The sequence below is a fragment of the Talpa occidentalis genome, unplaced genomic scaffold (genome assembly GCF_014898055.3).
Source record: "Talpa occidentalis isolate TD23 unplaced genomic scaffold, MPIMG_talOcc4v2.1 talOcc4.16, whole genome shotgun sequence".
Classification (NCBI taxonomy): domain Eukaryota; kingdom Metazoa; phylum Chordata; class Mammalia; order Eulipotyphla; family Talpidae; genus Talpa; species Talpa occidentalis.
The window spans coordinates 81,372,126-81,394,292 of record NW_023601653.1 but is presented as its reverse complement, the minus strand read 5'-3'; the positions used below and the strand labels follow the sequence as shown (position 1 = coordinate 81,394,292).

The window sequence follows — 22,167 nt, the reverse complement described above, 5'->3', positions numbered from 1 at the left end:
GCGGCGGGGGGTCCCCCACTCTGGCCCGGGCGGCCCAGTGCGGGGGGGCAGTAGGGTCACTGGGTTGGCGGCAACCGGGCCGGAGCCGGTACCCGGGCGCTCCGCGGTGGCGGCTCCATCCCCATCAGCGGCCTCACCTGAGGAGGGCCCGGCCCCCCCGCCAAGCCCCCCCATCACAGCCGGCCCCCGCCCTCGAACGACTTCCGGTCCCACTACCCGGCGACAGGCGGCTGGGCCGAACACCGAGCGCCCCCAAGCCGGGGAGACGGCCGGGGAGAGCCGGGAGAAGAGCCAGGGGAGAGTAGCCGAGCGCCGAGACGCCAGGCCGGAAGGCGCGGCCGAGAGCCGAGGGCGACTCCGCGACTGCCCCTGCATCTGCATCTGATTTGCAAACGAGGCGCACACTGGAGGCCCCACGTGCCCTGGCACCGCTTCCCCAAGTGCCAAGTTTTGCTCCCGCCCCTCCTATGGCAATATTGATTTAAAATTCAGCATTCTTTGCCTTCCCTGCCAAGTGCGTAGAATGGTAGCAGGGGAGGGACTTAAGGGTGCCAAATATCTTATCTGGGAGGGGGTTTGGGGTGCCAGCCTGAGGACAGTCACATAAGCGGTGCTGCAGATGCTTGACACACTTCAGAGAAGGAAGCCCCACTTCTGGGCTTTGCTGCTCCTGCTTCCTTTCCCCTCTCGGTTCACCTTCTGTCTCGGGTTGTCTCACTGAGTGCCAGCACTACAGCACCTCCCTCCTGCAGCGTGTTCATTCTCCAACCTCAAAAAGTCCCAAAAGTCATAATCATTTTTTTTCCAGAGTTGTAGTCTTCAACAGATACTTTATTGATGTACTTAGAAAAATGGGGCTACAAAGAGAGCGGGTTGCACCCCTCACAATCCCTGAAATCCAGAGGAATATAAAGTTGCATATACAAATACCCACACACATTCTCTGAAGAATACAAGAAGTAAAATAAGGCCTTAGTGGCGACAGGCAGTAGAAGTGGCGCAAGGGTAGGAAGAGAAAAGAGTGCTTGTCTCCAAAAATACTTCTCCCCGTCAGCCCCTTGCTCCTACAGCTCTCACCTCCTAGTACAGGGTCAATGGTCATGATGAGTGTATAACATAGTGTTAAAGGAGTGCAGGTGTCTGGGTGGAAATGTGCAATGTGTGTACCTGTGTAAGGTTCAGGAAAGCATAGTTCAGTGTTCTGATCCAAGAAGTAGAGATGAAGGAAAAGGTTTTTCTGTGGTAATAAAACCAAGGGTGGAAAGGGTGGTTCTAGGAAGTAAATGGTTCCATTTCACCTCATGGGGCAACATGGACACGGACACGGTGCCAGGCATTGCTGAGCACACCTCGAAGGTTCCAGATTGGGGCCACGGTATCCGGCTGTACATTGTAGCTGTCATCGACAGCCTTACAAATAATGTTCAATTCCTTTTTCCCGGGTGGCACAGTGGCTTGCAGCTGCCATAGTCGCCAGGCCCAGGCCTTCCGGGGGCGTTGTTCCTCCCCATCTAACTCAGCTGTCTGCCAAGTTAGGCCCCCGTCCAGGGACACATCCACCCGGATCACAGCCCTCCCACCACCACTCCATGCATAGCCCTTGACAGTCACCTCTCCTGACTCTACTGTCGCCCCCTCTTGTGGCTCTGTGATGGCTGACTGGATCGGAAGTTCCTGAATAGATGGAGCCGAATCAAAATCTACATTGTTCCAGTCCACAGATGGAGAGAAACCTTTGTAATCCCGTCGTTGCCAGTGGCTGAAACTTTCTTGTGGCTCCACACTCACTTTGCCCAGCCATTTGACATGGCGGGCAGCCACCACACCAGGAACCACCACCCGCACAGGAAAGCCATGGTCACGAGACAGAGGCTGTCCATTCATCTCATATGCTAGCAGGACCTCAGCTTCAGGGTTCATGGCCCGAGCCAGAGGGATGGATGCTCCATAGGCAGTCCCAGTGGGATCTGAGTCAAGCCCCTCAAAGCAGACGTGGGACTCAGATTCAGAGAGTCGGTGACCAGCTTTGGCTAAAACATCACACAGCCGTGCCCCAGCCCAACGTGCAGTGCTAATGGCCCCTGTGTTCCAGTCAAGACCTCTTACTTCTTTGACCTGAGTCATCTCAGAGCGCCGGTTGCCAGCACACTGCAAAGTGGCTGTGATCTCGTGCTTGGGGAATTTACGCAAGTCGGCCAGAGACAGAGACAGTGACTTACGCCCAGAGGGGCCAACAACATTTAGGCGGTAAGTGGCCGGGTCTAGATCAGGTACAGGCAGATGGTTCCGGGTGAAGAAGATCGGGTTGGGTGTAATGTAGTTGTCAGTTAACAGCCCAGGAGGAGACTCTGCATTATAGGGGCGCTGGCTGTTGACCTTCAGGGCTGGGTGACGTACAGGATCATTAGCATAAGGGTCAGAGGTCTTCAAGGTGGAGGGTGCCTTGTCTTCAGGGCTCAGCTCCCCAATCTTGTACTCAGCCAATAGCTCACGCACATGGGATTGGTTGTGAACAGCATAGAGAGCCCAAAAGGGCTCTAGAGGACCCCCAGCTGCTAGCATCAGCTTTGCTGGCCCCCCAGGATGTAGCTCCACAAATTCTGTGACATCAAAGACCTCATTGCCCAGAGTCACCCAGATTCTAGTCTCAGGGCTGCAGTGGGTACTCACTTCCTTCCTTGTGTAAATACGTGGTGACTTCTGTGCAGCCTGCAAACAGAGCAGGGGCGAGGCAAAAGGGAACAGATTAATAAGTTTACTCTGACCCTACCGAACAGATTAATAAGTTTACCCTGACCCCACCCACAAAGTTGTGGCCACTGGGAAATGAATGTAGCTGATTCCATCTCTACTGTGCACGAAGACAGTTCGTATGGGCTCTGCAGGGAGCTCACGAGCACAACTTGATTTTCACAGTGAAGCCCTTTCCTTCCCCACTTACCTTGCATCTATGGTCATGATAGGCCAACACTGCACCGAGGCCTAGCAGGGTCCCCACGACTCTCCATCCCCTTGTGCTGGAATGATCACCAGTGAAAGCAAGGCTGGGATGCTGGGACTGAAACGAGTCATTCGTAGAGCAGGCTCGAATGCAGAGCTGTGAGGCAGTTGACTTGAGTCTGAAAGAGAGAGAGGTCTTCTGCGTAGCACATTTCCTTCCCTCCCTGATCACATGAAAGGCCCCATGAAGGCCTGGGGTCTATTTCTCTCCCAGGTTGACCAGGGTTTCTTCAGTTGGGGTTTGGGATGGGTGGGACAAGTGTGGGATCTGGCTTTCTCTTTCTTCCTTGGCCAAGTACCAAATATCTTATCAGACAGATAAGACAAGACATCGTAAAGATAGGGGGAGGGAGATGAGGTCCACAGACAAATGCTAGGATGGGATACCTACCTGCAGGCTTGTCGGAGCCCCGGGACCACAGCTCTGTGCAACAGCAGCATTATGGCAGATAGGCTTGAAGGAGGAGGACTCTCAGGTTGAGATAGGGCGTCCTGGGATATGAGGCACCTTGAGGGAATGGGTGGGAGAAAGACACAAAGAAAGTCAATAAGGAGCTCTCTGGGCAAAACGAGGTATTTTTCTTTTTTAAATATTTATTTATGCATACAAAAGCGGGGGTACAGGCCAGAGGTGTGGGGGTGAGAGGATTCACCAGAGACAGAGTGGGGAACAGAACAGGCAGACTGACTGAAATACACTGAGGGGAGCAGCGGGCGAGACAGGAGAGGTCTGTGCCATGTGGGTTTCTCCCTGGCCGGCCCAGGATTGAACTTGTGCTGCAGAGGCTGCGGATTGCTTCATAGTGTGTGCTTAACCCCTTGCGCCACCAGGGAGGCCCAGATGAGATATTTTCCTATGATAAAGAGGCCCAAGGATGAGGTGGAAATGGGCCCTTAGAGAAAACCTGGAGCACTTCAGAGACAGATGATGCTGACAGGGTGAAAGGGGAAGGGGTCCAGGCATCACCTATCTCCCATCCTCCACCCTACTTTATCCACCACGGAGGACAATGCCAGGGGCCAAGGGCATAAAGGACCGAAGCCAAATATCTAACTTCCAGTTGACCGGTTGATTATTTTCTTTAGTCAGCAGAGGACAGCTGAGGAGTAGGTAGGGGAAAAAAAGGTAAAAAAAAAAAAAAAAAAAAAGTGGCAGCTTATGGAGTGAAACAGCCCAGATTCTGAAGTCAAAGTGCTTTGGGTTTGTGAAAATGGCCTGTTATTAACCTGGCCTGCTCCAGGGCCGCGTGTCAAGGCTCTCTGAACTTGGGTCCTCATCAGTGAAATGAGATTTACCTACAGTAAACAAGTCATAACTTTGTCTTTGAAAGCCTTTCAGTTCCTTTTTCTTCCTCCACCCACTGGGAATTGAACCCAGCTGGAACTGGACAGGAATCCAGGGTCCCCACCCCTACCTGGCCTATGCTGTTCCGGCGAGCTCAGCCAATTGCGGAGTTAATGACCAGAGTCAGGGGATGGGCTAGAGAGGAAGGTGATTTTTCTGCTCTCTGTCCTGCAGGAGCAAGAGGCGGGTCACTGACCCCAAGACGGCAGAAGCCCCGCCGCTGAGATGTTGGCGAGGGCGGCCAGCGCCTCCTCCACGGGGACGGGGCGGGCGCGGGGCTGGGTTTACTCGCGGCCGTGGGACCCTCCCGCCCTCCCCCGCCCTGGCTGCCCGCTGGGGCCGCTCCGGCGCGGTCCCGGCAGGGCGGCCCCGAGGGTGACCTGCGTCAGCCCCGCGCCCCGGCTTGGCGAGCGGCCCGCGCTGAAGGGGCCGGCACCTCCCGCGCGCCGCTCCCGCCCGGCGGGCACTTTCTGCCGGAGCCCAGCCCCGGGGCTCCGGCTCCTGCGCAGCATCTGGCGCGTCGGAGGCGCCCCCGAGCGCGGGGCAGCGGCAGCGCCGTCGCGCTCGGGGTTCAGCGCCGCCCCCCGCCCCCCGGCCCCCGGCCCCGCCGCCGCGCAGACCCCCGCGCAGACCCCCGCGCCCGGCCGGCCCCGAGCGCTCACCCGGTCCGGCGTCCGCGCGGCGACTGTCTCCCCGCCCGGCCCGCGGCGGCTGCTGCGCGGAGGCGGGGCCCGCGCCCGACGTGGGGCGGGAGGGAGTCGGGGACCACTCGCCCCGAGCCCGGCCCCCGGCTATTGGCGCGCGGGGCCGCCTCCCGCGCCGCGCCGCCTCCTGGAAGCCGGGCGGGCGCGGCGCGGGCGGGGCCGGGGCCGGCGTCTCCCGCCCGCCGGGCGAGCCCGGGACCCTCCCGGCCCGAGACGCGCGCGGGGGCGCGAGGAAGGGCGCGCCGGGGGACACGGCGGGGGCGGGCACCCCGCCCCTCGGGCCCCGCCCGCTCTCTCGCGGCGCGCCCCGCCCCGCCCCGCTTTTGGCAAAGGGCTGTCGCCACTAACACCAGCCTGCTTGTCTTCAGGGAAAACGATCAATTACCGTAAACTCGGGAATGGAGAGGCGAGGGTTCGAGGCTTCCAGGCGACGCCCTCAGACCCCGGAGCCAGCGACACGCAGCCCCGTCTGCGTGCCGCGCGGCTGAGCAACTACACACATGTGGGAAAGTTGAACAATTGCCGTTTTCAACAAAATGGAGGAACCTAAGGAGATTATGTCAAGTGAAATTAGATAAATATTGGGCGGTTTCACCTACACGCGCAATGCAGGGAAACGGAGGCGGGCGGACCCAGGCCAGGCGACGCGGGCACCGAACTGAGGCACCGCAGTGCAGACGCGGCCGGGGGCTGGAGCAGGGAAGGAGGGGCACAAATGGATGGCGTTTTTTTTTTTTTTAAGATTTATTTGTTTTTATATTTTATATTTTTATAAAATATTTTTATTTATGCTGGGGTGCAGGCCTGAGGTGTGGGGGGTGAGAGGCTTCACCAGAGACAGCGGGGAACAGAACGTGCGGATTGACTGAAATACACTGCTGAGGGGAGCAGCGGGCGAGTCAGGAGAGGTCTCCTGCGCCATGTGGGGAGCTCCCTGGCCGGGGATCGAACCCGTGCCACAGTGGCTGGCGCCAGCTTGATAACACTGAGACTTTATTTTAACCCCTGTGCCACCAGGGAGGCCCCCACGGACGGTGTTTTTTCCTTTAAAAAAAAATTACATCAGAAATTATAAAAATCATAGTAACAGTAATGACATCTTAACACCTAAAAACAGGAAGGTTATAATCTCACCATAAAGTACATTAACAGAATACACTGGCTAGTAACACTTCATAATTCCCCGCGGAACTGGAAGTTCGTCATTGGCGGGCTGTAACCCGGGCAGACGTAGCCACAATGCCCTCTGCAGATCAGAAGTCGAGCTACAGCCTTACTCAGAGCGGAGGTCTTCATCTTCAATCTTGGAAAATCATTTCCCCTTCTAAACTGACCTAGAGGATTTTTTGTTTGTTTTTAACCACAAATCAAGGAGCCGTGGGGAGGGGTGGGGTGGGGGTGGATACTGAAATAGAGGGAAAAGGGAATTGATAGTGAGAAAGTGATTTTGGCTTTAAAGGTTTTAGAAATAGAAAAATTTCCAGTTAATTGCGGAGACTTGATAGCCAACATATCCCACCCACCTTAAAAAAAAACATGCTCACCCCACGGATACAGACAAGTCACTTAGGAACTGCCTAGAGTCAGAGTCAGGTGAGACTCCCCAGATATTGCCATCTTGTGTGCCACCCGTGCTTTATGTAGTTGACCTTTCAACCTCAACTTTTCTTCATTTACAGAAGAAACAGATGGAGAGCAGCTAAGTAACTTCATCAAGGTCATAGCTGCTAAGTTAGTGGAGAAAGAACTGGAATTTGAGGCCTGCGTGGCACTAAGCTTCTTTCCTGTACTTCAGATTCTTTGGAATTTAAAACTTCCAAAATATACCTAACTTTTCTCTGTTAATCCCCCACACCGCCACTCAGACTGTGATGGGCTAAAGGGCTTCAAGAACAATAGGATATAAGCACATCCAGGAGAAATTTTCCTGTTGGGGTGGAAGCCACATGATCAAATGAAAATATTAATTCAATGATTTTTTAAAACCTTCTTTAGGTCATGGATTCTCCAGAGATACTCATAAGGCAATGTACATAAATTTTTGCAAAAGACTTTAAAGGATTCACAAATACCACTGTCTCCCACCAATCTTACCAATTATCAATTTACTGCCTAAAGGGCCACAATCCCTGTTCCCCCCCATACAGGACCTATATATGTTAATAGGACCTAAAAAAAGTATGGTCAGATTTGACCAGCTCTTTAGTGACTTAGAAATAAGGGTGACTAAACAGCAACAAAGGGGTTATTTCCAAATTGGATTATCTCACTATTCAAGAAAAGATGAAGAAATAAGGAAATACCAAGATTCAGCAGAAGATGTGTTTCTGAGTCAATAAAACATTATTGGGTTCCCTTTCCCCCAAATTTATAGTATCAGACAAATAAAAAAAAAGCAACACTCCAATACAAATATCTTTTTTTTTTTTTTTTTTACTTACATTAAATACATCGGTAAATCAGCAGTTGCATTCTATTACCACGATTGTTATGTTGGGAGAGGAAGAAAGGGGGACGAGTCAAATGCTTTTTAGAAGAAAAAAAAAAAGAAAAGAAAAAGATTATTCCCCCACTAAAAAACTGACCATGAGAAAAAAAAGAGCTGGGAATTAAAAACTAAGATTTCCGAGTCAACTGAACCACAAAGGAAAGCAAAGAGCTGGAAGGAAATAGAGAAAGGCAGCAGATAGGCCCAAAAGCTAAGGCCAATCCTATTCTTAAGGGGCACAGGGGAGGGGAACATCCTAGAGAAATGGTTTTGCAACTCCAAGGCAATGAAACATCTTCACTCCTGCTCCATGGGGAAAGATGTGCAGAAACAAAACTTCATTTCTAAGAGAGAGAGCCATCCTAGTTCTTCCATTTGTTAAGGATGCACTAGGTGCTTTGGGGGTTCAGTGGGTGCTGGGAAAGGAAGGAGAAAATCTGTGTGTGTTTCAGGGCCACGGGAACTAAGGCTGCCCCTGGAAAAGGAAGGGAATCGAGGCCTCAGTGGAGTACCTAAGTCAGGTCTTTCGAGAGCTCAGCTTCATGGATTTCTCAGCTACCCAGGGACAGAAGAATGTCTGTTTGCCAAAAGGGCAGAAAGATTCCAATCCTAGGTCACTGTGGCTGTTCTTATTTTCCAAAACTCTGGGCTGGAACAAGAAGGAGCTGAAGAGTTCTTTCTTGCCTTGATGGCTTCCCAAAGACATCCTAAAAGACCTGATGAGGGGCGTGAAGAGAGGTTAAAGACCTAGAAAGGACAGATGTCCTCTGGTGATATGAGGCATCTATGAGGGACCTTTAGTGCTAGTCATTCCCTGTCTGCAGGAACAGGTGGTATAATATGAGGGGGCCGTAAGTCGGCTTCTGTGGTATTAGCCCCTAGTGGATTAAACCACTGGTCGTATAAAGGGTGGGCATGGGAATAAGGACGGAGAGTCTAAACTGAAGATATTAATAGAGGAGGAAAAAAAAATAGGGCCTGATGGGAAATGGGGGGCAGAACAGACTGTACAGTGGGAATAAAGGCTATACTTATTTACAAGGAGATAGACACGAAATGGTAATGAGTGACACAAATTGAATGTGCAACCTGGGAAAAGACAGAAAACTCTTCCTTCCTCACTCCCCTTCCAGGGCTTGTGCTATCCCGAGACCACTGTCCAGTTGCTCTGTTCATTCCCCAGGAAAGGCAAACCTCTACCCAAGAGCTAGGTTGGCAACAACATAGGTTACAAATCAGAGTTGGAGGAAGCTAGCAGTGAAGTTTGGGTTTGAGTAGCTGCCACTGGTACTATATTCTCTTTAGCCCCTCCCCAAACCACATATACTTCTTGGGTTCCACTTAATTAAAAAGGTGAGAGGGCAGGTGAGTCAATCAAAACCCCCATTCAACATGTATCCCAACTGAACCACCATCAATTAATTAAAGTGCAAACTGCAGGGGGACATAGTGGCTGGGGCTGAGGCCAACTAAAGGCCAGAGAGAAAAAAAGACGCATATGTATAATAAATCAGAGGATGGGTATCAGAAACTGGCCCCTCCCCCAATTAGATCACAGCAGAGCCAAAGATGCAGGCAACCAGTGAAGATTCTTTGGAGGACTCTGGGGTCCAGAGTCTCCCCCACTATGGGGGAGAAGCTACCTAAGAGGCTGGGTGAGGGGAAACTAGGCTTCGGAAGAGTTCCAGAGCCACTGATGACAGTGCATCTCCACCTCCTCCACCTCTACCCAGTCAGCTAACAACTGGACTCCCACCTGGCACCCATGAGCACGCCTTCCCTGTCTCACCTCTACCTAGAAACACTCTGCACAAGGCCACCTCATGGACACTACAGTGTTTTCAAAAATGAGAAACTTCAACCAAATAAAATTAAAAAGCAAATGTTTCCTTACTCCTTCCTGCTCCCCCAGGGCCCTTACTGTGACTGAACTGGAAACCTCCTTCCTCAGTTTCTGGATTCACCACCTTCTCCATCCTGGGGAGAGGAGGAAAAGGGTGTCAAGAATAGGGACTGACCAAAAGCAGAAGGGGCAGGAGACAAAAAATGTTTTCTGAAAGAATGAGGAAAAGGAGAAAGGTAAGTAGGACACTGTCTTGTACCTATAATACAAAGTGAAGAAAGTTTGTTTCGGAAGTTAAGTCCTGGGGGATCCGACCCCCCAAGCCCCATAAGCCGGGGTAGGAGGCCAACGGCAACAGCTGCCTGGTGTTGGTTGCTGAAGCGTTAAAAAGTGCCATGACAGAGCTGTCAGGAGGCAGCCCTTGGGAGCCAGGGCTCTGTGCTGTTACCATAGGGACTGTGTGCTGAGGGGTGGGGATGGAGGTTATTTCTTAGCTCTCGTGCTAGCTCCATATTTGTTGACGCTAGCCACCCCCTCAGTTGCTACAACACTGGCTCTTGTTCTGCTGGGACTGCTCATGGAGATCCACACCCCGGCTTCGGCCTGCTGCACCCCCCAGATTCTGGGGTTCACTCTTTGGCAACTTCTTAGCTAGAGATAAAAAGAGAAGGGAAGAAAGTATGATAGATTTTACTCATGTCCCCCTCCCCCCCAAAAAACACTACTGGGTGGGGGAGACGTGGGAGAAAGAGGAAAGGTGAGACGTTAAAAGAATGTTCTGAAGAGGGAGGGTTCACGGTTTGTAAACTATCTTGAAGATGAGGGGGTTTAAGCTACAGCCAAAGGATGGAGGTCACGATGGAAAGTTAAGGTATTTCCATACCTAAAGTTTTCACAAGAGGAGACACTCCCATCTATCCTTATGACCGGGGTTAGTGATCTTGTCTAGAGGCAAGGGAAAAAGACAGGAAGATCTCAGACTGCTCTGACCTTACCTATTGCCAGGAAGAGATCGTTCACGTTCATAGCTGTCTTGGCTGAAGTCTCCATAAACAATAAGCTGTTGTCATCTGCATACGCCTGGGCCTCCTGCAAGGGGTGGGGTGGACTGGTGCTCAGAATGTAGGGCTGGAACAAGCATTGCCTTTGCACTCCCATGTAGTGCCAGGGCCAGGCAATATCCTCGGTTCCCTCCCCGTAACTGCCCACTAAGTCAGCAGGCCCTGGACCCTTATTTTGGTGAAGACTCCCAAGGAAAACCCATGGTCTAGACCACTTCATCCAACAACATATGGTAGGAGTCTTACTGGACAGAAACTTCTGGGTTCTGACACCTGAATAGTCCCTTCCCGCAAATTCAACGGCTCCCTCCTTCCTGTTTTCATACTGGTACCCTCACAGCGGGCACTCCCCAACCCCTCTGCTCTGGAATTTTCTTCTGACTCCTCGAAAATCTCCTGACTGTCATTAAGGTCACAGTGCGCTCTCTTTTAACATGGTACAGAACTGGGGAATGAGATGACGAAAGCCCTGAGGTGAGTTTTTCAGAAAGGGCAGGTTTGGAAAGAAGAGGTCCCCAGCACAGAGGGTATGTTCGGTGGGGGCGCGCTGGGCCTCTTACTTCATACTCCACTACGCGCTTGTTGGCCAGGTCTGCCTTGTTCCCCGCCAGGGCAATCACGATGCTGGGACTGGCCTGCCGCTGTAGCTCTTTTACCCATGTCTTCGCTCGGGCGAAAGTTTCCTAGAAAAACATGAGGACGAGAATGGGTGGGCTGCAATGACTGCCAGTCCAGATCCACCACCTTCAAGCCCCAGTCTCAAAACTCGCTTCTTCCAGATGGCCGCCTTCCACCAACCACCTGCTTCTGATCATCCAGTTCTGCTTGTCTTTTCAGCACTTGGGAACATCATTTATGCTTTTACTTTGCTATTTCAAGAGCCAGTTTTCTCTCCCCCACCTAATCTAATTCCTGTAAGGAAAAGCAAGGACACTTTCCAGTCCACTTACCTGATTAGTAATGTCATAAACCACAATGGCAGCCTGGGCACCTCTGTAGTACATGGGGGCCAAGCTATGATAGCGCTCCTGCCCCGCTGTGTCCCAGATCTCAAACTTGACTGTTGTGTCATCTAGACAGACAGACTGCGTGAGGAAGGCCGCTGAGGACGAGAGAATGGAGGGGAAGCAGTTGTAAGTGGGAGGATGAATGTAAACAACCCACCTCCCCCTCAAAACACCTCCACTCTGTCTAAGACACGTCACCCCCAGACCACCTGGCTACAGGAAAGGGTTAGTGTTCTCCCGGTATCACGCGAGACTCAGCAGGACCAGGGCTGAGACTGCTCTCAGCTAAGTCCTTCCTGTCAAAAGTATCTCTAGCTAGGGTCTGGGGGAGAGGGACACATCATAAACCAAGGAGGATAGCGTGAACTAGCATTCTTCCTCTAATCAAAGCAGGGGAGTACAATAACTAACAGACATAAAAAGCCTCAGATAAAAGTCACATCAACTGACTAGAAGATTTTAAAGCTGGACGGCAGCTCCCAGCAGTATCATTATTTGGATGTTACTTTTTCTATCATCGCCTGCTGATGCAAGAACACCACATTTCCAAGGATACTAGTAAATGGGGAAGGAGAACATGGAAATTCTCATAAAATACTCTTTTTTTTTTTTTTTTTAGAGGCATGTTTTATTTATTTATTTATTTGTTTGTTTGCTTTTGTTTATACATGCACTGGGTACAGTCAGAAGCGCGGGAGGGTGAGAGAATTCACCAGAGCCAGAGCGGGGAGCAGAACAGGCAGAAGGACCGAAGTACACTGCTGAGGGGAGCAGCGGGCGGCAGGAGAGGTCTGCGCGCCATGTGGGACCCTCCTCCGGGGGCCGGGGAGCAGCCGGGGATCGAACCGGCGCTGCAGAGGCCGCGGGCAGCTTCGCAACCCAGCGCTCAACCGCTGCGCCACCGGGGAGGCCCTCATAAAATATTCTTTATTGAATTAGCACTCAATTATAGGGGTGTGGCAGGGGGAAGGTAGCAAAGGTAGGTAAGGCAAATGCCCTTTGTATTTAGGATTTAATGTCAGCCTCTATTTTCAGCCTCTAGCAGATGTGTGCACCAGTTATCTAGGGAGCTTTGCCAAACGTATATATCTATGCTGCCTTACCTGACCTCCAACATCAGCCAGCAGATCTAGGGTAGGCCCCAAGAATGAAAACGCTATCCAGGTCAGCCTGATGCACATCTGTGAGTAAGAATCACTATTCCCAACCAATCCTGCCTCACGTGATACTCAACTGAACTTCCCTGGGATTGAGAGTGGAGAAGGAAGACAGACTGAGGTTTCAAACAAACAAACAAAAAGTGGTTTTTTGATACTTCAAGGTGAACTTTTCTTTCTTCTACGAAGCAAGAGGAGGAACATAGACCTGCTCTGGGACATCAAGGCAATCTTTTTCTGTTTTATGAAGGCTTTCCATTCCAGAGAACTAAGAGGGCCAGCTCCATGAACAAGTCCCTAGATCTCCCTTCAACAGCTTTCCTAAGCACGGGCCTCTTCTCTGAGGTACTCACCTCCAATTGTGCTCTCCTGGTACTCATGGAACTGCCCCTTCACAAAACGTAATACCAGGCTAGACTTCCCCACTGCAGATTCACCCAGCAGGACCAATTTGAACTGGCATATTTTGCTGGCCTGGGGCTGCCCATTGGGCCTGGCTGTGCTTCTGCTGGTCATGGCTAGATGATCAGAGTGGGAAAGGGTAGAGGGAGGGGGGATGCCACAAAGCGGCACAGGGGGGAGGGGGAGGGGAGGGGGTGTCTAGGCTTCAACAGTCCTGTAAGAAAAAAAGTGGTAACAGTAAACACAGGGCCAATGCAGCTGTAACCATATACACATATACTTTTTTTTTTTTTTTTTTAGAAAAAGGATAGGATCTCTCCAATTCCAAACCCCATGAGGATTTAGCTCTTATAATCATCCACTATTTAAAGGTTATACCTCTGAGAGAGCCCCATGTAGCTGATGCTCAGTGGTCATCAATAAAATAAAAACTGTGGGGGCCTCTCTGGTGGCGCAAGGGGTTAAGTCTCAGCATTATGAAGCGATTGCCAGAGTTTGATCTCCTACCAGGGAGCTGACCCACATGGCGCAGCAGACCTCTCCTGTCTCGCCCACTGCTCCCCTCAGCAGTATATTTCAGTCAATCTGCCTGTTCTGTCCCTCACTGTTTCTGGTGAGTCCTCTCACCCCCATCTCTGGCCTGTACCCCAGTTCTTGTATAAATAAATAAACAAATCTTAAAAAAACAAAAAACAGATGACATAGTAGGGAGAAAAAGAAACTTCAGCTAAGCTGATCAAGTTTCTTTAAGTGACATACATAAAGTATACTCTTGAGAAACAACAGGAAAAGTTACTAGATTCTTTGACTTAATCTCTCACATTTTTATATACTCCACAGCACACGATCCAAGGGGTAAGAATATTAGGCCTCCATGTTTCTACACTATAATATGAAAACATGGGAGTTAGGGGCCTCCCTGGTGGCGCAAAGGATTAAGTCTCAGCACTATGAAGCTATCAGCAGACCTCTCTTGTCTCCCTGCTGCTCCCCTCAGCAGTGTATTTCGTCAGTCTGCCTGTTCTGCTCCCCACTCTGTCTCTGGTGAATCCTCTCACCCCCCACACCTCTGCCTATACCCCAGTTCTTGTATGCATAAATAAATAAATCTTTTTAAAAAGGTGGGAGCATTAGAATGGACTGAACTCTCATGAACAGACACATTACTCTAAGCCTGGGAAAACAGTAGGGAGCTGGAGAAGGGTAATGAGGGAAACAGTACAGACTCTCCAGTTGCAAAACTCTTATATTAACCCCCACAGGCAGCAAAGTAAGCCAGAGTCCAGCAAACCTCTTGCCACTAAGTAGTCTTAGGTTGTCAGAGATTAGTAACTACTGTGTTAGAAAAGACTGCTTCCCAGCCCAAGGTGTCACCTCAAGAATATGTTCTCCCTACCCCAGTCACAGTAATCGATGGCCTGTTTCCATGCCTTGATCTTTATTTTTTAATTATTTTTTTATTTATACAAGAACTGGGGTACAGGCCAGAGGTGTGGGAGGTGGGAGAATTCATCAGAGACAGGGGGGAACAGAACAGGCAGATCGACTAAAATACACTGCTGAGGGGAGCAGTGGGCCAGACAGGAGAGGTCTGCTGCGCCATGTGGGTAGCTTCCTGGCCAGCCGGGAATCGAACTCTTGCTGCAGTGGCTGTGGATAACTTCATAGGTTGCATCTTAACCCCTTGTGCCACCAGGGAGGCCCTCCATGCCTTGATCTTTAATCCCAACATGTTTTTAAGGGAATTATGTTTTATATGTAATAGCTAGATTCTCAAAAGATCAGAGGTACAGTAGTGAAACAATACATGAGATTCACTGATTTCTCCTCCATTCTGGTAGTGATTTTTTGCTACGCGTTGACAGCAGGCAAATGATCCATTCAAAGGCAAGAAAGAAAACCACAGCTCTCCAGTCAAGTGGTGTGATTATTACCTTCAAAACTAAAGCAAATAAGGGGAGGAGGTTATTCTTCCCTTCAACCCTTTCAACTCAGAAGAGAAATCGGATTTAATGTCTCCTATAATCGGTTTCACAAGAATGGCTATTCGAATGACCAACTAACTAGGGAGGACTGAGGCTTCACCTTGGCATTAGCCAACTGGGGAAGGGGGAGGTAGAAGATGAAGTGGCAAGTTCATTAACATGGAAAGTGTGACTAGGAAAGTTTTCTCAGCCTGCCAGTCCCACCTAGAACAAGACTCCATTTCTTAGGCTCTCTCTACTTGGTAGCTTTGTGTACCAATGCCAACTATGTATGAAGCCTCTGGAAGTCCACCACCTATCAATGGAGACAGGGTTCCAGGTATAGCACTGGAGTCTAATCTACTCCCAAGAGCCAGTTCTGTGAGGCAGTCTAGAGAAACTAGTCCAGTCTGTATTTTTATTTTTCTTAAAAAAAAAAAAAATTATTTATTTATGCACATAAGAGCTGAGGTGTAGGCCACAGGTGTGGAGGTGGGGGTGTGAGAGGATTCATCAGAGACAGAATGGGGAGCAGAACAGGCAGATCTACTGAAATATACTGCTGAGGGAGCAGTAGGCGAGACAGGAGAGGTCTGCTGCACCATGTGGGACAGCTCCCTGGCTGTGGATCAAACTCGTGCCGCATTTGCTGCCGATAGCTTCACAGTGCTGAGTGACTAGCCCTTGTGCCACCAGGGAGGGCCCAAACTGTATTTTTCAGGTGAGGAAAAAAACTGAGAAACAAAATTAATCAACTTATCAAGTGTTACCATGCAGCTAGTTATCACACAGCTGCTTAGTAGCAAATCCCCCCCCCTTTCAAAAAAAGATTTATTTATTTATGCATACAAGAACTGGGGTACAGCCAGAGGTGCGTGGGTGGGGGATGAGAGGCTTCACCAGAGACAGAGTGGGGAACAGAACAGGCAATCTGACTGAAGTACACGTAGCTGAGAGGAGCAGTGGGCAAGTCAGGAGAGGTCTGCTGCACCATGTGGGTTGCTCCCTGGCTGGCCGGGGATCGAACTTGTGCTACAAAGGCTGCGGACAACTTCACAGGTTGTGTCTTAACCCCTTGTGCCACCAGGGAGGCTGCGGACAGCTTCACAGGTTGCGTCTTAACCCCTTGCGCCACCAGGGAGGCCCCACAAATCCCCTTCTTGCAGATACCCTTACTACCATTATACCACCACACCTGTTAAGGGAGCAAGAGATGCTGAACTCTAAACTGAAGGCTGAAGAGTATACCAGGACAGGAACAAGAGCTTAGATTGGATAGAATTTCTGCCTTTATTCAGTTTAGATAAGTACTTCCTTTGGGACTAAAAACAAGTTAGGAAAACGCATGAACACCATACGTGGGAATGGGATCCAGTCCCACATCCTTCTCACAGAGGACTCACTCATTACTGTGCCTCTCTAAAACCCTCGTCAGAATGGCTGAAATAGAAGCAATTCAAAGATGATAAAGAAAGTGGAAACTTTTGTAGTATTCAGAGGGCCCTGGGATTAATGTGAGAGATTCACTGAGTAGGGAAGACAGAACAAAAGCCAGTAAATACGTTTAACTCTCCAACTTTGTTTAGACCCCAAATTACACAAAAACAAAAAACAAACAAACAAACAAAAAACCCAACTGAGCGCTCCAAGATTTGGCTTAGTCCTTTCATTGTGTTGATCTGATGTTAACCAGTGAGTCACAGCCTCAAATGAGAGCCCTTGTACTTCCCCACCCTTCCAACAAGAGGCAAAAGAGCATACTTATCTCTTATTAACATGGTAGTACAAACTCCCTATTATTGACCTAGGAAATATTTGAATGCCCTTCTCTACTCTGTCTGCCCAGCAAATTTATAATGTATCTTTCAAGGCCAAGCTCAAATGTCACCTTCTCTGTGAAACTGCATAATTGCTCTCTCACCCCAGCAGCATTTACCACTGGCTCCCCTGTGAGGTCCCACTATATTAAGACTATTTCTATCAGAGCATGAATTACATTGTATGAGTTAATTGTTTGTGTCTGTCTGCTCTGTTAAACTCTGAACTTCTCAAGAAATATGACTATTTTTATCACTTTGACTCTCCGGAGCAAAGCACAATGTCTGGTGCCTAGTAGGTGTTGATTAAAAGCTCCCTAAATTAATTAAGGCCAAAACAATCTTACTTCCCTCTTCCATCAACTCCTCCCCCTCTGTGCCATCTGGAGAGATGCTCAGTTCTGTTTGAGAATGTTTTTTAATAGGCTCCAGAGAACCAATTCTCTCCTGGCCTCTTTGTGATCTCTTTTGGATGGAGGGCCCCTTTGGGACCCAGCCCACAAGGTTCTGTTGCAACTCACATGGGCTAACTGCTTTTCCTGTCACCGTTACTATGCCTCACATGGCCCAATCTCACCCTCTATGCAGCCCTCGCACCCAAAATTTTGAAGCAATGACAGCTAAACACTAAGTTCCCTGAATTTCCAGTTGATATTAAGTGTTCAGAAAACTTTGGGTCATTATCTCTCTATTCATTCCCGAACTTGAGAAATAGAAGGAAAAACCACCACAGACCCAAAGGACACGCTGAAAAGGTATCTACATTTCGCCTGAACAGAAGCTACAACCCAGCCCAGGAATCTGCACAAACTGCTCACCTGGGTGGCTCTTACTCAGCTCAGTTAAGTAAGGTTCAGTTAATGACTAAATCTTTCCTAAAACACTGCAGAAGTGGGAATGTATTTTGCAGGATTTTAAGGTACCTTTGCTCTTACTGGTCTGTTGCAATTCCTTATTTTAAGTTCATTGTCTCACAATTTGGTAACTTTCCCATCTGAAACACTTTAGAACTGGGAGCAGGCCACATACACTTGCTTCTCCTACCCCATGCTTCCTCAGAAGTCAAACTCATCTAAATGCCCACAAACAAGCAAAATATGGAAGAGCAATCCTTGCTGCCAAACTAAAAGTTAGCAGATTAGTGGTATGACCTCTAGGGCAATGGGGAATTCCTCTTCTCCAAATATATTTTTATAACTCTGGGTCTATGTTTGAAATTCTACATTGATAATTCCAATCCTTTGCTACCTCTTAAGAACCAAAAACCCTGGAAAGAATTAACACTTTAAGTGACTGTGTAATTTACATCTTAATAGGAAGCAATTCCAATAATTTCTTGAAGGCAGTCTTTGATTCAGGGGAGGAAGGCAAAGACAAAAAAAAAATGAAGAATGGGACAGGACGCCACTAGGGTAATAAAGGCTTGGGGGTCCCTATAAAGGCTTCTGAGGACAATGCATAAAGGTTAGGCACTTCTAAAGTCAGTAAGGACTGGTCCTCCATGGTGGTACAGGGGTTAAAGACAGCACTGTTAAGCTCCATGAGTTCAATCCCAGCCAGCCAGGGAGCTACCCACATGGCACAGCAGACCTCTCCTGTCTCGCCTGCTGCTCCCCTCAGCAGTGGATTTCGGTGGATCCACCTGTTCTGCTCCTCATGCTCTCTGGTGAATCCTCTCACCCCTTGTCCCTGGCACCTCTGGCCTACACCCCAGTTCTTGTATGCATAAATAAATAAATCTTTAAAAAAAAATTAAGTTAGGGCCTCCCCGGTTGTGCAGCGGGTTGAGCGCTGCCCTATGAAGCTGTCCACAGCCTCTGCAGCGTGGGTTCAATTCCCGGCCGGCCAGGTAGATTCCTACATGGTGTGGGAGACCTCTCCTGTCACGCCCGCTGCTCCCCTCAGCAGTGTCTTGGGTCTGTCTACCTGTTCTGCTCCCCGCTCTCTCTGGTGAATTCTCTCACCTTCCCATGCCTCTGACCCGTACCCCAGTTCTTGTATAAATAAATCTTTTAAAAAATAAATAAACAAAGTCAGTAAGGACAAATTCAATAAATAAGGTGGTAGTATGAAATGTCCCAGATGTACTAAGGTTTAGAGGAAAACCAACTGTAAATTCTGAGAAGACCTGGGAGTTCTCTTATCACTATAGAAAGAAAGAACAGGAGTTTCTTAGGAGAACCGTCATCTTCTGGGATGAAGAACCAGATATATAATGAAGAGCCAAATATACAATCTGTACATACAGAGACCACGAACCGGAAGACAGAGGTCTCAAATTTCTCACTTTAGGCCGAGATATCAGTAATTCTCCCAAACAAAATGATTCACCTTAATGTTTCGTTCCTACCCATAAGAAAGTTCTGGCTATCTACCTGGACATATCCTAGGATACTCAGTGCACAACTGAGGCACACACATAAATATATTTAAGGTGAGGGATAAGCCAGAGTACAGCTCACTGCTCCTGATTTTGATAGAAGCAGGGCAAAATGAATTGTGAAAGGAGCATATAAATAACAGAGTAACAGCCCAGCAGGGAAAACTGTGGAAAAATGAGACCAGTTTAGTGAGGACATGAAAACAGAATTGCCTTTAGTGGCACATCTCCTGAAACAAGATTAGTTTGCTCTGCTGCCTCTTATCCCTGACCTTTCTGGGTGAAATGCACATACTGAGTGAAGTTTGTGTAGATGGATTTACACTTTTTACACTTCAATACAACTCTGAATTTTAAAAATACATATACATTACTTTCATAACCAAGAAAAAAAATGTAGTTAAAATTCCTTGGCATGAAAGAGAAACAGGAGTCTGTACAATTAAGGAAAAATCCAGTAAGATCCCATCTATGGGACATGAGGGAGGTCAGCAGACCATTAAAAATAAATGGGAGGCCTGGACTGCTGCGCCTCGGCGACCCCTCGTTCCTGCTCTCCGCTCGCCAGCTTCCCAACTCACCACTGGACCCGACTTCCTAATGGGAAGGAGCCCCGGGCCTCGGGAGCAGACAAAGGCCAGGGGCGATGCCGGCCTTCAGCCCTGGGATCTCCCTCCCCAAGTCCCCTTCTCAGTGACACCCCCTATTTCCAGACTGCTCCCCGTGACCATCACCTGCCCGGGACGGCCCCAGGTCCCCCAAAGTTTCACCCAGCAGGGTCAGGAGACCTCCTGGGGCTACAGCCCCCTCCGGCGCTGGCCGGCGCAGAGCGCCCCCGACGCCCGGCTACCAGCTCGGAGCCGCAGCGGCCCCCGCGGCCGAGTCACGGGCGGCAGGAACGGACACGCGTCCTCCCCGCGCGGCGTCGCGGCTGCGGCACGGGACGGGGACCCGCGGGCGCAGCCGCAAGCGCGGCCCGAACCCGCGGAGGCCCGGGCAGGTGCGGGGCCCGCGCCCGCCCGGCCCCCGCGCCGGCCTCGGGCGCCCCGGGAGCGTCCGGCTCCCCGCCCGGCCCACGGCAGCACCCGGGCCCGCTCCGCGTCCAGCCGGGGCGCGTCCCCCGCGCGCCCCCGCTCCCCCGCACGGGACCCGCGGCCCCGGCTCCGGTCGGGGGCGCCCCGGCCCCGCAGAGCCCGCCGCCCGCAGCCCCTCGGCTCGCCCCCCCGGCCCCCGAGCCGGCGCGGGACCCCGGCGGGCCAGGGCGCCCCTCCCCGCGGCCGGCGCCGGCGCCCCCCGGCCGGGCCCGCGCCTCTCGCCGGCCCCTCCCTCTCCGGCGCCGCTCCCGGCGGGCCGCCCCGCCCTCCCGCAGCCCGGGCCGCCCTCGCCCGGCCCCAGGCCCGCCGCGCGGACGCCGCCGCCGCCCAGACTCACCAACTGCGGGCTCCCGCCCGCCCGGCCCCCGCCTCAGCGCCCCCAGCGGGCCTGCGGGGCCGGCCCCTGCGCCCCGCGCCGCGGGGCCGCGCTAGCCCCGGCCGAGACCCAGCCCCGCCGCGGCTCTCAGGGCGGGCCGCGCTCCTCTCCCGGGCGCCGCCGCCCTGCCCGGGGGGCGCCATCAGCGCGGTACCTGGGGATCCGTCTCCCCCGTCCGGCCCGGGCCCGTGTCGAACAGACAAACAGCTGCGGCTCAACCAAACCCGGCCCCTCCTCCGCCTCCTGCCCGGGCGCGCCCAGCCAATCGCACGCTCCCCCGCCCACCCCGGGGGCGGGCCTTGTGCGCACGGCCCGCCAATCCTCGGGGAGGGCGGGCCTCTCGCGCGCCGTCACCAATCAGCACGAGCCAGGGACAGGACAGGCGGGGCCTCGGACCAACATGAAGAGGGAAACGTTGAAGATGGACGAGGCGAGGAGCCACTGAAGAGCGAGCGCCCCGAGTCAGGGGGCGGTGCACTGCGGACAGGCGTGCGCGCTAGCCAGTAAAATTTCGAGACACTCTTGACTCCGCCTTCTGACTCATAAACATCTAATCAGGTGAGCGAGAGGGGCGGGTCCAAGTGAAACTTCAGCCAGTGCTGCGAGGACTCGGGGCTTGACTGGCAGGCGGGGCGGGGCTGCGAGAGGCCCTAGGCGAGCCGCCGCTGACCTTCGCCCCTCCCCCCGGATTTGGCGGGGGCTGTTCCCAGCGCCCCGCCCTCTGCGATAAACTCGCAGGCGTCGAGGGAAACCGCTCTGCTGGGGGCTCGGAGCCTGGGAATTTCGGTTCACCCCACGTGGGGGTACGTCCTCCTTTGGGGGCCTCCAGGCGATCTGGGGTGTTTTTTTCCTGGGGTGACACAACGGCAACCCCAAGTGGCAATTTAAGGAGCTTCAGCCCCTTCATAATGATTTTTCATACATTCCGTTGAAACAGTCTCCATCGTGCAAATACTAATAAAGTCTCTGTGGAAAGCTTGGCTGTTGATCTGCAACAAAAAGGGGCAACGGTGAGCTTGCTAAGAAGCCCAGTGTCTCGAGCCCACTTTTAAAATATTGCTGCTTCCTAAACTTCCTGAGCCTGAGGTTCTGAACTGCCGCCTCCGTGGATGTGTGTGGTGTGCATGTGCGTGTTGAGGGCAGGGGAGAGATGCAGGCTGGCGCTAAAGTGAAGAAGGAGGCCTCCCTGGTGGTGCAAGGGGTTGTCTCAGTACCATGAAGCTATCTGCAGCCACTGCAGCACGAGTTCGATCCCCAGCCAGGGAGCAACCCCACATGGCGCAGCAGACCTCTCCTGTCTCACCCGCTGCTCCCCTCAGCAGTGTATTTCTTTTTTTTTAAAAAAAATATTTTATTTTATATAATTCTTACATCATTTTTCACTTTTGCACAATGTATGCATTTTCATTTTGGTTATATTCCCCATACAATTGCACTCCCCACCCCTTATTTTGACCCTAATCCATCCTCTCCCCATCAGCAGTGTATTTCGGTTGATCCGCCTGTTCTGCTCCCCACTCTGTCTCTGG

At 51.4% G+C, this 22,167-nt stretch overlaps 2 protein-coding genes across 3 annotated transcripts; both read right to left on the bottom strand.

Annotated features, from left to right (window-relative positions):
• Nucleotides 1-783: 783 nt before the first annotated feature.
• On the bottom strand, nucleotides 784-5,046 carry SUOX (sulfite oxidase). Of its 2 annotated transcripts, XM_037515438.2 has the most exons (5): nucleotides 5,008-5,046; nucleotides 4,416-4,513; nucleotides 3,392-3,508; nucleotides 2,942-3,119; nucleotides 784-2,709 (listed from the first exon to the last, which is right to left on the bottom strand). In XM_037515438.2, the coding sequence occupies exons 3-5, from the start codon at nucleotides 3,439-3,441 to the stop codon at nucleotides 1,300-1,302; spliced, it is 1,638 nt and encodes a 545-aa protein (XP_037371335.1). In that variant the 5' UTR covers nucleotides 3,442-3,508; nucleotides 4,416-4,513; nucleotides 5,008-5,046; the 3' UTR covers nucleotides 784-1,299. The 2 variants fall into 2 exon arrangements, with proteins under 2 accessions (XP_037371335.1, XP_037371336.1); XM_037515439.2 differs by lacking the exon at nucleotides 4,416-4,513.
• A 2,420-nt stretch (nucleotides 5,047-7,466) lies between these two features.
• RAB5B (RAB5B, member RAS oncogene family) lies at nucleotides 7,467-20,849 on the bottom strand. Its single transcript, XM_037514952.2, has 6 exons — nucleotides 20,793-20,849; nucleotides 12,959-13,221; nucleotides 11,392-11,543; nucleotides 11,002-11,124; nucleotides 10,376-10,469; nucleotides 7,467-10,031 (listed from the first exon to the last, which is right to left on the bottom strand). The coding sequence occupies exons 2-6, from the start codon at nucleotides 13,119-13,121 to the stop codon at nucleotides 9,916-9,918; spliced, it is 648 nt and encodes a 215-aa protein (XP_037370849.1). The 5' UTR covers nucleotides 13,122-13,221; nucleotides 20,793-20,849; the 3' UTR covers nucleotides 7,467-9,915.
• Between the last annotated feature and the right edge of the window lie 1,318 nt (nucleotides 20,850-22,167).